Source organism: Stomoxys calcitrans, chromosome 1, assembly GCF_963082655.1.
Source record: "Stomoxys calcitrans chromosome 1, idStoCalc2.1, whole genome shotgun sequence".
NCBI lineage: Eukaryota > Metazoa > Arthropoda > Insecta > Diptera > Muscidae > Stomoxys > Stomoxys calcitrans.
The window spans coordinates 71,065,897-71,083,876 of record NC_081552.1 but is presented as its reverse complement, the minus strand read 5'-3'; the positions used below and the strand labels follow the sequence as shown (position 1 = coordinate 71,083,876).

The 17,980-nt window shown below is 37.1% G+C and overlaps 1 protein-coding gene across 2 annotated transcripts in view; it reads left to right on the top strand.

The window, feature by feature from the left end:
* The window catches only part of LOC106094218 (galactosylgalactosylxylosylprotein 3-beta-glucuronosyltransferase P), a 335,595-nt gene extending 319,957 nt beyond the window's left edge, over nt 1-15,638 (top strand). For both annotated transcript variants that reach the window (XM_059370543.1, XM_059370550.1), the window contains 4 exons: nt 3,634-3,820; nt 3,919-4,076; nt 4,161-4,451; nt 13,809-15,638. In XM_059370543.1, coding sequence (XP_059226526.1) covers nt 3,634-3,820; nt 3,919-4,076; nt 4,161-4,451; nt 13,809-13,922 — 750 coding nt within the window. In that variant the 3' untranslated portion in view covers nt 13,923-15,638. The remainder of the gene's footprint in view (nt 1-3,633; nt 3,821-3,918; nt 4,077-4,160; nt 4,452-13,808) is intronic.
* Nucleotides 15,639-17,980: the final 2,342 nt, after the last annotated feature.

Here is a 17,980-nt window from a genome sequence, read left to right as displayed (position 1 = left end):
AGATATCTCAATAACTTATTCGGAGTTTTGACACACGAGTGTCCTTAAGAAACTAACAATTAATACAGCTCGAACTTATTTCCAAAAATCCCCAAAATACCCTATTCGGGCAGAAATGGTTTCAAAATCGGAATTTTTTAGTAAATTTGCTGTAGAGGCTACACATATTGTTAGGTGCAAAAAAACGTATGTATGGTTTTAGGGGACATATGAAGTAAAAAAATACATTAGACCGAATGGGAAATCTAAGCTTTGGATTTTGAGAACTCGAGGAACTTTTCTAAGTTTTTAATAAAAAAAATGCCTATTTTGAAGTTCATATAGCACCCGTTTCAGTTGATATATCTTGTTCAAATTTCACTTGAAACGCATCTTCATTATGTTCTTTTCACCAACAAAAAGGAAAAAAATAAGGTATTGAAGCAATTTTTTTCATTAAAGACTAATCAATGAAAATTCTTTTTTTGACCAAAAAATAGAAATGGATTTATCGATTTCCAAACTGTATAACTTTTAACTGATGTGAACACATTTTACGGCAAAATCGTTGTAAATTTTGTCACGAATCCAAGTCTGCATAAAAATGAATATCGAACCACAAATGCCTTCGTAAATTGCAAAATACGAACCCAATCTCGACCAAAATTTCAACAAATAAAAATTAAAACTCGTATATCCCAAAAACCATTGGAGTTATTTTATATCTCTGACAGATTTTTTTTGTAGGGATTTTTAAGCACTGCCCAGCAAAAAAAAAGTTGAAAATCGAACCATAAATGAAGATTTGGCTGCCCGAATAATTTTTCGAAATATCGAGGTGTCCAACTGTAGGGGCCTGCCCATAATCTGGCTAACAGCTCAGCTAAAACCTTTCCAATTCCAAGAAGTTATCTCCACCCGTTCTCACACTGTGCATCACCTCGATCATACCGCGATCATACCTCTGTCCACGCTTCTTAGACGCACCGGCTGTATGTATTTCTATGGGTCGGATATCTAGAATAGTCTCCAGTCCCCATAGTTGGCGTGGTCCTCATCGCTCCGCCTGTACCAAGACAACATGTTCTCTGAACCTATTGTATTTTTCTTACGTTGCACTTTTTCTCCATAGCAGTCCACCAAACTACTAAGGTGTAAGTATATAGTGTTCTAATCAAGCTTCAGTGAAGCCAGTGGATTATCTTCGGACTCAGGCCCCATTTCGAGCCTACGGCCCGTCGTGTCCAACATCCACATTCCTTTTCAGTAAGCTCCCTAATGCGACACATCTAGTTCAGTTCCCTGTCCAAGATATCTCCTAAGCATTTATTCTTGTCTGATGAGGAAACCGTTCTGTTGAGGAAAAGTGGTGCTTTAACTTGCCCACTATCGTCTTCCTCGTGAACAGTGGGCTAATACTCAGACCTCTTGGTCTAGCCAAGTCGTATGCCATCCCCAACACCCTTTCGCCTTTCTGCATAGCTGATTCGAAACCCTATCCCCGAAGTATTTTAACATCCCTCCCTCAGTCAGCAACTGTAATAGGTTATTTAGGAGTGGCGATCAAATGCCCCCCTGTGGCATACCTTGTACTGTCACTTTGTTTCCTGTCTTTATGTCAAACGACTCATAATATATCATTATAACCACAAAAAAAATGTGCAGAAATGATCGAAAGAAATCTGGCCGATAATCGGATAAATTTCTATGGAAAATTTTGAGAAATCTGCAAATTTTCTTATAAAATATCGGAAAACTTCGGAAAAAACTCTGACTTCAGAGAGCTCGGCAAAAATTGCTTAGCACTTAACATCAATTATCGAAATCGGGAAAATATCCTAATTAAATTAAAAGTTAGAATTTCTGTGTTTAACAGAAGTAAACAAGTGAGAGCGTGCTAAGTTCGGCCGGGCCGAATCTTATATACCCTCCACCATGGATCGCATTTGTCGAGTTCTATGCGCGGTATCTCTTTTTAGGCAAACAAAGAATATTGAAGAAGAACTGTTATGCTATTGGAGCTATATGAAGCTATAGACTGATTCGGACCATAAATGAATGCTGAACATTGTAGAAGTCATAGTGTAATATTTTAGTTCATTCGCAATGCGCAATCAAGCTATGCCATCGATTTAGACCATATTAGACACGTATGTTGAAGGTCACGAGGGCCGTCGTTGTAGAAAATTTCTGCCAAATTGGATGAGAATTGCGCCCTCTTGAGGCTCAAGAAGTCAAGATTCCAGATCGGTTTATATGGCAGCTATACCAGATTATTAACCGATTTGAATCGTACTTAACATAGTTGTTGGAAATGACACCAAAACACCACGAGCAAAATTTCAATCAAATCGGAACAGAATTGCGCCCTTTAGAGGCTCAAGAGGTCAAGACCCAAGATCGGTTTATATGGCAGCTATATCAAAACATAGACTGATTTGAACCATACTTAGCGCAGTTGTTGGAAGTGATGCCAAAACACCACGTGCAAAATTGCAGTCAATTCGGACGAGAATTGCGCCCTCTATAGGCTCAAAAAGTCAAGACCCACGATCGGTTTATATGGCAGCTCTATCAAAACATGGACCGTTTTGGCCCATTTACAATACCAGCCGACCTACACTAATAAAAGGTATTTGTGCAAAATTTCAAGCGGCTAGCTTTATTCCTTCGAAGGTTAGCGAGCTTTCGACAGACAGACGGACAGACAGACGGACAGACAGACGGACGGACATGGCTAGATCCACTTAAAATGACATGACGATCAAGAATATATATATACTTTATGGGGTCTCAGACTCAAATCGTCATCCAAATGCAGAAGCCAATCCGCCGAAATGTTAAACAAAATAATTGAAAAGCTCCATCTTAGTATAAAATGAACATATCCGCAGAGAAAACTGTAGTCGGCCTCTTCATAGTGCTTAGGCAACAACCGAAAGCTGGGCACATATTTTATGACGAACAGTCACCACTGATGGGTACATTCGTGGATCCAGCAGCGACTATAATTTTCTATAGAAAATTTAGGAGTGTTGAAAAGTATGCTTTATGGCGTAGTGAATGACTATTTCGAGGTGTTACAAACGGAATGACTAGATTAGTGTTTTCCCCATCCCATGGTGGTGGGTACAAAAATGTGTACTCCACTTTGAAGTAGATGCATATTAATTTTTATGTACCAGAATTTTTTTATTAAATCCAGCCTGATCCGTTCATTGTTATTCCTGTACAACTCACCGTCGCTCTCATTACGATTCACTATAATCTCTTTTTTTTTGCACTGTTCTTTTGCATTTGCATGGTATGGCATTAATTTTGTGTTAGCAAATTTGCATGCAATCTATTTAATTGCATATCTTTTGTACGTTTTGCACTTTTTTTTCCTTTTTGCGTTTTTTGTGTGTGTGTTTTTTTTTTTTTTTTTTTTTTTTAATTCATGCAATTTAAATAGCAATTACAGAATGTTAAGCTCTGTGCAGCATTGAAAACGAAAAACAAAAAATAGAGCCTAAATGTTCATATCCCCACTTAACTAAATGCCCTATTTAAGTGTAATTGTGATACTCGTACTCTTTAAATGCTCTGAATGTAATTTGAATGCTAAAATCTCCTCCCTCGTTTGTTTCGTTTCTTTTTCTGCGATGAACACAGCCTCCATTGTATATTATCACACCCACTTATCGCCGTCCAGAACAATTGGCCGAGTTAACACGTCTGGGCTATACACTGAAGCATGTTGTCAACTTGTTGTGGTTGGTTATTGAGGATGCCAATAAAACATCAGAGTTGGTGATAGAAACGCTCAATAGGATCGGTGTGCCTTATGAATATTTTCTGGGTAAGTCTGGAGTTGGAAAAGAGGGAGAGGTGAAAGGCTTTCCAAAATTGCTATAATGTATACAAGCAAATATTTATCGTGTTTTTTTTTACCTACAGCTCCCATGCCAGAGGAATATAAAAAGACCAAAAAGGCGAAACCCCGAGGTGTCTCAAATCGTAATCGTGGCCTTCAATGGCTGAGGGAAAATGCCACAGAAGGAGTTTTCTATTTCGCTGATGATGATAACACCTACGATATTAGCATATTTGAACAGGTATTTGTTTAGCATTTAATGAATTGTTGAGGGTAATGAATTTGTTTTTAATCTCTTCTCCTCCATCCCTATCTGTGCCCACAGATGCGCTACACCAGAAAGGTTTCAATGTGGCCTGTGGGCCTGGTCACCAAATATGGCGTCAGTAGTCCCATTATAAAAGGCGGTAAAATTATTGGCTTCTATGATGGTTGGATTGGTGGTCGCAAGTATCCCGTCGATATGGCCGGTTTTGCGGTGAGCGTAAAGTTTTTACATGAACGGCCTCAGGCGAAAATGCCCTTCAAACCTGGCTATGAAGAGGATGGCTTTCTGAAAAGTTTAGCGCCTTTGGACAATGCAGAAATAGAGTTGCTAGCCAACAATTGTACAGAGGTGAGTGTTTACCAAAGTCATTCAAGCAAAGCATCGCATTTTGACACATGAAACATTAACTAAATAGCACATAATGACATGCTTAAATCTGCAATTCCTAGAGCTAAAACAAAAGGCCACCAAAGACAGCCGTGGTTGTGCACAGATCTAGTTGTTCTATGAAAGGGTTGCAGTACACGCACGCACAAAGGGATAGAACCAAAAAAAGGGATAGAACCGAAAAAATTTGCACAGATCTAGTTGTTCTATGAAAGGGTTGCAGTACACACCTTAAAAAGGCGAAAGCCACAAGGGCACGACGCACAAAGGGATAGAACCGAAGAAATAGTAAACAAGTAAAACGGTATTAAGTTCCGAACTTTGGATACCCACCACCTCGGGTATATATGTAAACCATCTTTCATCGTAATCCGGTGAAAAATGCATAATTTTTATACGCATACTCAATTTAAACATCTCGTATAAAATCGGGCGAAAATTATGGTCTCTTCAGCCTTAAAAATCCAAATCGGATGAAAGATATATATGGGAGCTATATCTAAATCTGAACCGATTCTTATGAAATTTTGGACATACATTGAGACTTCACAAAAACGACTCCACACCAAATATGGTAAAGATCGGACCAAAATTGTTGCTTCTACAGCTTTAATGGTTCAAATCAGATGAAAGATATATATGGGGGCTATATCTAAATCTGAACCGATTTTTATGAAATTTTCCGGATATATTAAGATCAGTAACAAAACAGTCCGTGTCAAATTTTGTGCAGATCGGTTGAAGATCGTAGCTACTACGGCCATTTAAGTGCAAATCTTGAGCGATTTTTATCAAATCTTGCACACATACGTATACCTCAAATAAAATACCTAATGTCAAATTTTGTGAAGATCGGACGAAAATTGTGGCTTCTACAGCCTTAAAAAGACATATCGGATGAATGATATACATGGGAACTATATCTAAATCTGAACCGATTTTTTTCAAAATCAATAGCGTTTGTCCTTTGCCCGAAAAAGTGACATGTGCAAAATTTCGTGACAATTGGACAACAAACACGACCTGCACTTTGATTACAAGAATACATGGACTCACAGACGGACAGACGGACATGGCTAAAACGAATCAGAAAGTGATTCTGAGTCGATCGGTATGCTTATCAATGGGTCTAGCTCTTCTCCTTCTTAGCGTTGCAAACAAATGCACAAATCTATAATACCCTGTACCACAGTGGTGGTGATACCCTGCACCATAATGTCAAAACAATTTCAATTGTTTGAACCACAGTTTGGTTATTTTCATAGTTCAGTAGCAATCTTAACCACGATTCAATTAATAGGGTTAAAATAAGATGTTCCATCAGTCATTTCCATAAAAAAGATTCCATAAGTAAGATTATAAGTAGCAATAATTTTTCTTTTAAATCACTAAGAGACGGTCAAGTTAGACTAATTACAAAAAACGTAGATTCGTATCGAAAAATTATAAAATTTTTGGAAAGTTCTAAAAAAGCATTCCATACGTACCAACTTAAAAATGAAAGGGCTTATAAAGTTGTAATCAAGGGTCTACATCATTCAACTTCGACCTCTGATATCAAAGCTATGTTGCTTTCTTTAGGACACCAGGTGCGCAGTGTCAGGAACATTATCAGCCGTCAAACGAAATTACCGCTACCAATGTTTTTTGTAGATTTGGATCCCAGTCCAAATAACCATGAGATTTATAATTTAAAATCATTTGATAATGCGATAATTCAGATTGAACCCCCAAAGCATTTTGACGACATAGTGCAATGTTTTCGCTGCCAGGAATTCGGCCACACTAAGTCTTATTGCAAAAAGTCTTTCAGATGTGTGAAATGTGGGTTAGGTCATTCAACAACTGAATGTACTAAAACTCATGAAGTTCCCCCAAGGTGTGTAAACTGTTTACAAACCCATACAGCCAACTATAAGGGATGTCTCGTATATCAAAATATGCTGAGAAAAAAAACGAATACAGTGAAGAAAAAAGGGAGTTCGCAACCAAACTTTGACGCTCGCAGCCATCAATATGATTTTCGAAACCAAAATAATTTGCCAAATATGTCCTACTCAGAGGTAACCAGAGGGGTGGAACCAAGTCCAAATAATCTATTGCAAAAGATTGAAGCCATGCTTAACAAACAAATTGAGTTGACAAATACCCTCATCAACATGATGTCAATGATCATGAATAAATTATGCAATTAGATCTAATCATATCCATATGGAACGCCAACGGCGTTACCAATCATTTAAACGAAATCGAATTATTTCTGAAACTAAACCATGTTGACATTTTTTTAATTTCTGAAACTCATTTAACGAGTAGATCCTTTTTTCGAGTGCGTGGATATGACCTAATAGGCTCTAATCACCCAGATGACAAGGCCCATGGAGGTGCTGCCATTTTGATTCGGAGTAGTATTAAATACGAAATTTCTGAACCACTTCACGAAAAATTTCTTCAGGCTGCAGGTGTAAAAATTAAATGCAACAACATCGACGTGGAAATATACGCCATATATTTTCCTCCACGGTTCAGCTTGAAATGCGAAGATTTTGAAAAGTTTTTTAGAAAGTTGGGCAACAGATTTATAGTCGGAGGAGATTACAATGCCAAACACCCGTGGTGGGGTTCTCGTTTGACTAATCCTAAGGGCAAGGAACTGTATAAGTGTGTTGTTAAGAACAACTATTCAACTTTGTCAACTGGAGCCCCAACATACTGGCCAAGCGATCCGAGAAAGACCCCGGATCTACTCGACTTTGTCGTTTATAATGGCATTTCTGGCACATCTTTTGATATTAAAAGTTCTGATGACCTAAGTTCGGATCACAGCCCACTCATTGCCAACTATAAAACGTTACCTTCATTGAGGAGTAAAAACTCGAAATTGTTAACCAACAGCTCGGATATCGAGGTGTTTCAATCATGGATTGAAACCAACTTATATCTTAATACCCAAATAAGGAATGGTGAAGAAATAGACCAGTCAATAGAATCATTTAATAGGCTAATACACGAGGCTGCATTCAGGGCTACACCTGAGCATACAACTTTTGTTTCTAATCTGAAAATTTCCACTGAAATAAGAAATCTCATAAGACAAAAAAGGCGTTTGAGAAGAAGATGGCAGAAGTCTAGAATACCTTTCCATAAAACTACATTTAATCGTTCTGTTAGAAACCTGAACCGGTGTATTAAGGATGCAAAGAATGAATCCGTGGGAAATTATTTAAGCAAGCTGCACCCAGCTGGTGACAATGACCATAATTTGTGGGTAGCCACAAAATACCTTAAAAGACCACAAAAGAGGAACGTACCAATCAAAAATTGGTCTGGAACCTGGTGTAGAACGGATAAGAGTAAAGCGGAAGCATTTAAACATTTTTTGGAAGAAACTTTTACGCCCTTCTCTTTTTGTTCCAGTTCTGACAGTGATGCAATCACCGAGTATCTAGATATTGCATGCCAGATGTACAAACCAATAAAGCCTTTTCGTTCTAAAGAAGTCGAGAATGAGATAAAGAAGCTTAACCGCAAAAAGTCACCTGGATACGACAATATTGATGGAAAAACATTAAAATCTCTCCCTAAAAGAGCTATAATTTACATAACTATATTATTTAATGCAATATTGCGACTATCATATTTCCCTACCCAATGGAAATACGCAAAAATAATAATGATTTTGAAGCCCAACAAACCCGAAAACGAGGTAAGCTCATACCGACCTATAAGCTTGTTGCCTATACTGTCGAAGCTATTTGAAAAGTTATTTCAAACAAGGCTCCAACCGATAGTTGAATCAGTTAGAATACTACCGGAACATCAATTCGGATTTCGACAAAGTCATGGCACTCCTGAACAATGCCACAGGATCATTAAAAAAGTAAGAGAAACTCTAGAAAACAAAGAATATTGCTCTGCAGTTTTCTTAGATGTAAAACAGGCATTTGATCGTGTATGGCATGATGGCCTTTTATATAAGCTGAAACAATTGCTCCCGGCCCCATTTTACTTACTTCTAAAATCATACCTCCAAGAGAGGAAATTTTATGTTAACATTAACGACGAAGATTCCGTCTTTGGTGCAATAAGGTCTGGTGTACCACAAGGTAGCGTGTTGGGGCCAATATTATACACAATATTTACATCTGATATGCCATCTAGCAATCATGTAACAATTGCCACATACGCCGATGACACTGCTATTTTAGCATCGAGTAAATCGCGTACAGAAGCTTCGGACATAGTGCAAAGGGAACTTTACGAAATCCAAAATTGGTTGACAAAATGGAACATAAAAGTTAATGCCGAAAAATCTACTCATGTAACTTATAGCCTAAGGATGGGAGATTGTCCTAATCTACTGCTAAATGGTGTTGCTATACCCACTGCGAACAGCGTCAAGTATTTAGGCATACATATAGATAGACGCCTAAATTGGCAAACACATATAAAAGCCAAAAGGAAACAGTTGAATATAAAAACTAAAAGACTATATTGGTTGCTTGGACCGAATTCAAAACTCAGTTTAGAAAACAAGATTTTGATCTACAAAACGATTTTAAAGCCAATCTGGACCTTTGGAATACAGCTTTGGGGAACAGCAAGTAATTCAAATATTGAAATCTTGCAGAAATATCAATCAAAAACACTTAGATCACTTGTTAACGCACCCTGGTTTATGACAAATTTAAATATACATAAGGATCTTAATATTCCAACAGTACATGAAGAAATCAGAAAATACAGTACAAATTACCTAAGTAGACTCAGCAACCATCCAAATGTATTAGCTATAACACTTTTAGATGATAGCGATGAAACTAAAAGACTTAAAAGACTGCATATTCTTGATCTCCCATTTAGAAAAAAATTAAATTTTTGTTATTCTCATATCTTAAGTTAATGATGTAAACTATCATATTATTATAAACTAAAATGAGTTTATTCTGTTAAAAGAATAATATATCTTTGTTTTAAGTTCAATAGAACTTAATATTTCTGTCATTGTTATAAATTCATAAAACTTTGCTTATTATTTCTTTGTAAATAGATTGCAAATAAAGAATACTTTAAATAAAAAAAAAAAAAAAAAAAAAAAAAAAAATAAAAAATAAATCTATTTTGCTTCTGACAATTGTGTCAAAAACGTTTTTTTTTCTACAGTACCACCAGAGAGTTAGCACAACACCCTTACGGTAGTTTTGCTTATAACTCTACCGGTAGTTGTGCTAACTTCCATACCGGAGATCTACTAACCCCTTACCGGTAGTTGTGCTGATCATCCTTCCGGCAGTTAGAACTGCATATTAAATCTTCACATACCACTGAAGAACTCGGAAACAGAGGTTCGAGTCCCCCGGCAGCCCAAATTTGTATACCCTCCACCATAGGATGGGGGTATACTAATTTCGTCATTCTGTTTGTAACTACTCGAAATATTCGTCTGAGACCCCATAACGTATATATATTCTTGATCGTAATGCTATTTTCGATCGATATAAGTTGATCTAGCCATGTCCGTCCGTCTGTCGAAAGCACTCTAACTTTCGAAGAAGTAAAGCTAGCCGCTTGAAATGTTGCACAAATACTTCTTATTAGTGTAGGTCGATTGGGATTGTAAATGGGCCATATCGATCCATGTTTTGATATAGCTGCCAAATAAACCGATCTTGGGTCTTGACTTCTTGAGTCTCTAGAGGGCGCAATTCTCGTCCGATTTGACTGAAATTTTGTACGTGGTGTTTTGGAATCACTTCCAACAACTGCGCTAAGTATGATTTAAATCGGTGCATGTTTTGATATAGCTGCCATATAAACCGATCTTGGGTCTTGACTTCTTGAGCCTCTAGTGGGCGCAATTCTTATCCGATTGGAATGAAACTTTGCACGACGTATTTCGCTATGAAACATGACATCAAAAATTCAAATCTCCCCTTGACCACCGATAAAACTAATAGAAGTAATTTTAAAGCGTAATAAGTCGAGAGAGAAAAACCCGAGGGAGAGCAGCAGTAACAGAAAAGAACGAATAAGCGCAACGCACGCTTAAAGCAATTTTTTTTGGTAGCATAACTAGACAATAACCTCAACACCAACGTTGGTTGCCCCAACAGCAAAGTTGAGGTTGGCAAAAATATTGGTTGAGGCAACAAATCTGTTTTCTGGGTGTGACATTTGTGAGGTACGCCTTACATATAAAAACTTCCCTCCAAAGAGGTGTCGAGCTGCAATACTACGTTCGGACTCAGCTGTAAAAAAGGAGACCCCTTTTCATCAAGTGACGGAATCCATATCTCTAAAGCATGCATTTGCGTATCCTGTTTTTTGAGTAATGGCTCTATAACTCTTTTCAATCTTTGGGAAATGCCCAACGGTCATTGTCTGCATCAATGTATTAGAGCTCCACCGACATAGGTAGCCTCCATAATTGTTTTAAAGTCTTGTTGCATTTGGTGGTTTCTATTGCGTTGCCCAAAAAGTAATTGCGGATTTTTTAAAAGAAAGTAAAAGCATTTTTAATAAAACTTAGAATGAACTTTAATCAAATATACTTTTTTTACACTTTTTTTCTTAAGCAAGCCAAAAGTAACAGCTAATAACTAACAGAACAAAGAATGCAATTACAGAGTCACAAGCTGCGAAAAAATTTGTCAACGCCGACTATATGAAAAATCCGCAATTATTTTTTGGGCAACCCAATATATTAAAACAAGTAAAAACGTGCTAAGTTCGGCCGGGCCGAATCTTATATACCCTCCACCATGGATGGCAAGTTCTTTGATTGACTTGTTCAATATATATATGAGCTACATCAAGTTATTGACCGATATGAACCGTATTTGTCATGGCTGTTAGAAGTCATAGAAAAACACATCTCCAAAATTTCAGCCAAATCGGATAAGAATTGCGCCCTCCGAACGCTCAGAGTGTCAAATTGGGAAATCGGTTTATATGGCAGCTATATCAGGTTAGCAATCGATTTAGACCATACATGGAACAGTTGTTGGAAGTCATACCAACACGGTATGTGCAACATTTCATCCAAATCGGATAAGAAATAATCCCTCTAGAAGGTCAAGAAGTCTAATCGGCAGATTAGACCACATTTTTTCAAAATTGAAAATTGCCTAAATTCTTCTCTAACTGTGAAATTGGTAGACACCGTAAATTTTTTTTGAAAATTGTGCTCGCTACTGGGGCCAGGCACTGGCCCATCAGCAGTGCCATTTGGTTAAAGTCAAACGGAATTTTGTAGTGCTTGCGAACACACTATTTATAGGCCGATCCTAACATACAAAATGTGGTTGTCTTTGGGAATATCTCAGTTCTATACTGATAGTTTTGGCGAACCAGCTTCAGTATTTTGATGACATTTTTCTTTTGTGCTCATTTTATATACCCTGCCCCATGGATCGGGATCTCTTTTTAGGCAAACAAAGGATAAAAGAAAATAATTGCTATGCTATTGGACCTAATCAAGTTATGGTCCGATTCGGACCATAATTCAATTGAATGTTAGATAGCAATTGAATGTTAGAAGCCATTGTGTAAAATTTCAGCCAAATCGAAAAGGAATTTGCGCTCTTTAGGGGCGCAGCCTTGTAAAAAATTTCAGCCAAATCAGAAAATTATTGCGCCCTCTAGAAGCTGAAGAAGTCAAAATCTGCTCAGATTTAGATATAGTTCGCATATATGTATATCGCCCGATGTTCCAATTTTCGACCATATAAAGTATATATATTCTAGATCAGCGTAAAAGTCCAAAACGATCAGACATGTCCGTCCGTCTGTCCGTCTGTCTGTTGAAATCACGCTACAGTCTTCAAAAATAGAGATATTAAGCTGAAACTTTGCACAGATTCTTTGTTTAAGCAGGTTAAGTTCGAAGATGGGCTATATCGGACTATATCTTGATATAGCCCCCATATAGACCGATCCGCCGATTTAGGGTCTCAGGCCAATAAAAGCCACATTTATTAACCGATTTTGCTGAAATTTGGGTCAGTGAGTTGTGTTAGACCCAACGACATCCTTCGTCCGGATCGGTCCAGATTGAATTATAGCTGCCTATGGATCGATCCTTCGATTTAAGGTTTAGGGCCCAAAAAATGAGCATTTATTGTCCGATGACGCCGAAATTTAGGACAGTGAGTTGTGTTGGAACCTTCGACTTTATTCTTCAATTTGGCCCAGACCAATCTCTCGATTTGAGGTTTTGGGGCCACAAAATTCCCAAAATTTGGGAGAGTGAGTTGTGTTAGGTCCTTCGACATCCTTCGTTAATTTGGCTCAGATCGATCAATATTTGCATATAGCTGCCATACAGACCGATATCTCGATTTAGGGTCTTAGGCCAATAAAAGCCACATTTATTATCCGATTTTGTTGAAGTTTAGGACAGTGAGTCGTGCAAGGCCCTTCGACATCCTTCGTCAAGATCGATCAATATTTGCATATAGCTGCCATACTGACCGATATCTCGATTTGAGGTTTTGGGCCCATAAAAGGCGCATTTATAATACGATTTAACTGAAATTTGACACATTGACTAAGTTAGGCTTTTCGACATCCATGTAGTATATGGTTCAGATCGGTTTATTTTTTGATATAGCTACTAAAAAGACCAATATTTTGTTACACACAATTGAACAATGACTTGCACTTATTAGTATATGGTCCACATTGGATCATATTTCGATATAACTGCTATGGGACATAAGGTATGCAATTTTCATGAGAGGTGATTTACATATATACCCGAGGTGGTGGGTATCTAAAGTTCGACCCGGCCGAACTTAACGCCTTTATACTTGTTTTCTAACATTTTGTTACAAACTTTTAAAAATATTAAGAGCTCGGTGTCGACACTGGAATCGAGCAATCTTCTCGTAGTCGGAGTCGAATAAAAATTGCTCGACTCCGCAACCCTGGTTAGGACTCGGTTATAAAAAGTAGGTCCCTTATCATTGAGCTTAAACTGAATCGAACAACACCCATTGATATGGGATGAGTTTGCCCCTGTTCCTTAATGAGATGTTCTTGAGCATTGCATTCAACGAAATGAATTTCTGATTTCAATAATTTGTCCAATGCTCCAAAAAAAAAATTGATGCATTTGCACATGTTTCCAATGTCTATTCTTTAGTTTACGCGCCTTTCTGTGGTGGTGAGTATAAAAATATGTGTGTGTTGTTACTTCCTTTTACATCCTGTGCATATGATCTTTTCATCTATTTACATAGTTTAGCTCTAAGATATTGGGTTGTAAATATTTATTCACTTCATTTTGAAACTGTTTTGATTCTTATTTTCCCACAGGTTTTAACATGGCACACACAAACCAAAAAGAATAATGCTGCAGAAAAAGTGAATGCGACCAAATATGGTGATACAAATTTAATGTTCATAGATAAAGCTCTAGTAAGACCTTAAAGTAACTTACCTATAGTTATACATATTAACATTTAAGATTTCTGTTAAGACAAAGACACATTTTCTTCAATGCAAACACAAATCTAAGGAAACCAAAGATTCTTTTTTATGTGACAAAAAAAAAAACTACTAAATAAAACAGTGAAACTAAGAAAAATTTAAATAAAATAAAATATTAAAAAACAAAAACTCTAAAAATTCCAAATAAAAGAAAAAAGACAGTCGCAAACATAAGGCGCAAAGTGTAAAAGCTTTATTACATCCTCAAAAGAAATATATGCAACACAACCAATCAACCAACCAACCAACCAACCAATGTATATAAATTTACAAAATTTTTTACATATTTACTCATACCATTCATAAATATTCGTATGAATTTTATATATATTCAAAAAATAATCATTCGATTTTTTGTAAATACCTATGCATACCTAGACCTCAAAAATTACTTTTCTAAATATCCATTAGCCACGAAAGACAAAGCGACTTTCGAGAAAGACAACCAATTCCAAATATTTAGATAGTTATGTGCGAGATGGAGAGAAATTCATTTGAAAGATCACTAAAAATACAACAATAACAATCATTTTTTGTATTATTAAACAGACAACGTAAAAATGGAAAATTTAAACTACACAACTACAACTGCGGCAGTTAAAACTGCCGTTTTTTTATTTGGTTAAGAAAATGTGAATAATTTATAAATACAAACACCTAGACGTATGATTGATATTATTTGGTTGTATATTTTAAAAACTTTGGTTATTTTTTCAGTTTTTTTTTTTTTTTTTTTTGTATTCAGTAAGTTTACTGAAGGAAATAAAAGGCGCGCAAAATATTTTTCTTTTATTTCTTTCTTAAATTCTCCAAATTTCATGAGCAATAGAGTGAAAAAATCTGGCGTCGAATTACCGCATGTGTGAACGAGTAAAATTGTTCGAAACATTCTGTTTCGGCATTACCGCATTCGTCAACTACTAAGCATTTTCGACATTCGAGTTTATGACATTCGTTAACGAGAGCATACTCGAGTATCAGCTGTTCGAAATCCACTCTGGAGCAGCTCTGGAGCAATCGAATAGAATTGTTATTTGATAAAAATAGTTAAAATAAAAGTAAACAGCAAGTTTTTGAGTCTAACTAATAATCTGAAATAAATAAATACATAATTTTTCGGAACAATTTTAGGAACAATTTACAAAATATTAACGGGATACAAAAGGTTGAAATGACTCTATTGATGACCATCGGAATTTGGCAAAAAAAAAATCCAAATTGTAGCCAAGGGAAGGCAATATCTAAGGAACAAATTATGCCAAAACTTGGAGAAATGTACGAAAAGACCAATTGCAGCTTTGGTGGTACCGTGGAGGACATGAGCCCTTTGAAGTTTAGCTCAAATCAAGTCAAAGTTAAAGCAATTTATTATCGAGATTCCATTGCAGGATATTGTCCGGCTTTAGACCATTGTTTAATGCTTTCCAATCGAAGAATAGTATAGCAAAAAACATTTAAAAAGTCAGCAAATTTATTTTCGTTAAAACTTACTGGTCCTTGTTTTGGGGCCGTGGGCAACAAGCAAATATTTTGATCGCCGACCATGGATGTACCAAGAAGACTCACTCAGCACCGTCACAACAAGCCTCGGCACCGTGTTTTAGCACGTGTAAATCAAGAATGGCAAAAAATCATGTTCCGTACTTTATTTGATCCCCAGAGTGCCTGTAAAGTTTGCCACATGCCAATCCGACGGACTTTTTTTATACCTACCACCGACGGATGGGGGTATATTCATTTTGTCATTCCGTTTGCAACACATCGAAATATCCATTTGCGACCCTATAAAGTATATATATTCTTGATCAGCGTAAAAATCTAAGACGATCTAGACATGTCCGTCCTTCTGTCCGTCTGTCTGTTGAAATCACGCTACAGTCTCAAAAATAGAGATATTGAGCTGAAACTTTGCACAGATTCTTTTTTTTGTCCATAAGCAGGTTAAGTTCGAAGATGGGCTATATCGGACTATATCTAGATATAGCCCCCATATAGACCGATCCGCCGATTTAGGGTCTTAGGCCAATAAAGGCCACATTTATTACCCGATTTTGCTGAAATTTGGGACAGTGAGTTGTGTAAGGCCCTTCGACATCCTCCGTCAATTTGGATCGGTCCAGATTTGGATATAGCTGCCATATAGACCGATCCTCCGATTTAGGGTCTTAAGCCCATAAAAGCCACTTTTATTATCCGGTTTTGCTGAAATTTGGGACAGTGAGTTGTGTAAGGCTCTTCGACATCCTCCGTCAATTTGGCTCAGATCGGTCCAGATTTGGATATAGCTGCCATATAGACCGATCCTCCAATTTAGGGTCTTAGGCCCATAAAAGCCACTTTTATTATCCGGTTTTGCTGAAATTTGGGACAGTGAGTTGTGTAAGGCTCTTCGACATCCTCCGTCAATTTGGCTCAGATCGGTCCAGATTTGGATATAGCTGCCATATAGACCGATCCTCCGATTAAGGGTCTTAGGCTTATAAAAGCCACATCCGATTATGCTGAAATTTGGGACAGTGACAGTGAGCTGTCTTAGGCCTTTCGACATCCTCCGTAAATATGGCTCAGATCGGTCCAGATTTGGATATAGCTGCCGTATAGACCGATCCTACGATTTTGGGTCTTAGGCCTTTTTACTTGTTTTATACCCACCACCGTAGCAGGGGGTATACTAATTTCGTAAATCCATTTGCAACACCTCGTAATAACACCGATCTTGGATCTTGATTTCTTGAGCCACTATATGGCGCAATTCTCATTCGATTTGGCTGAAAATTTGCACTTGGTGTTTTGGTATTACTTCCAACAGCTGTGCTAAGTGTGGTATAAATCGGTTCATAACCTCATATAGCTGCCATATGAACCGATCTGGGATCTTGACTTCTTGAGCCACTAGAGGGCGCAATTTTTATTCGATTTTGCTGAAAATGTATACAACGGTCTTGTATACAGCTCCCATATGAACTGATCTCCCGATTATGCTTATTGAGCCCCTCATTGAGCTTCTCTCATCACCTTCAACATACGTGTCTAATATAGTCTGAATCGACCAATAGCTTGATACAGCTCCTATATAAACCTATCTCCCGATTTTGCTTCTTAAGCCCCTACAAGGCGCAATTCTTATCCGAATGAACAGAAATATTTCCCAATGACTGCTACTAGGGTCTTCACCATTCAATTTATTTATGGTCCGAATCGGACTATCTTGTCCTTCTTATCCTTGTTTCCCTGTTTGCCTAAAAAGAGTTACCGCTCAAAGAACTCGACAAATGCAATCGATGCTGGAGGGTATATAAGATTCGGCCCGGCCGAACTTAGCACGCTCCTACTTGTTATATTCCCATATGGATGCGCTGAAGAAATACATTGTACGAGAATAGGCCAACGTACCGGCAGATTACATTCATGCTGCTCTCAATTCGTTTCTTTAACGGCTCAGAACAATAGAAAATAACAAAAATAATAAAACAATAATGGAAAATGTGGTCATATCGCGCAAAAGTGATGGATTCAAAAATATTTCCGCATATTTTCGTACTTTGATCAATAAAAAATGTTTTCACACAAATAAATGTGGTCGTTTGTCAGCTACCCGATGAACCTAAATAACATGCATTTTGTTATTATTAATATTGTAAATGTTTTATTTACATTATTTATGAACGCTTTCAAACAGCAATGTTATCATGCTTTTTTTATTTATTTTTATTTATAATTTCACGACAGTTTCCAAAAATTTCAATAAATTCATATTCTTTACAAAAGCCGGGTAGATGTTAATTATCATGTGTGTGTTTATGTTGTTTTGTTTTGCCACAAACATATGTTCAAAACAACTCTGATGCTAAAAAATAATCGGTAGCCATTTGAAAAATTTCGATACGTCAGCTTTCGAGTGCGGTAATGCATTCATTCGATACGTGACGAAATCTCATTCGACACCAAAGCGTACTCGATCACGTATGCGGTAATTGGGCACCTGTTCTGTCTTCTAC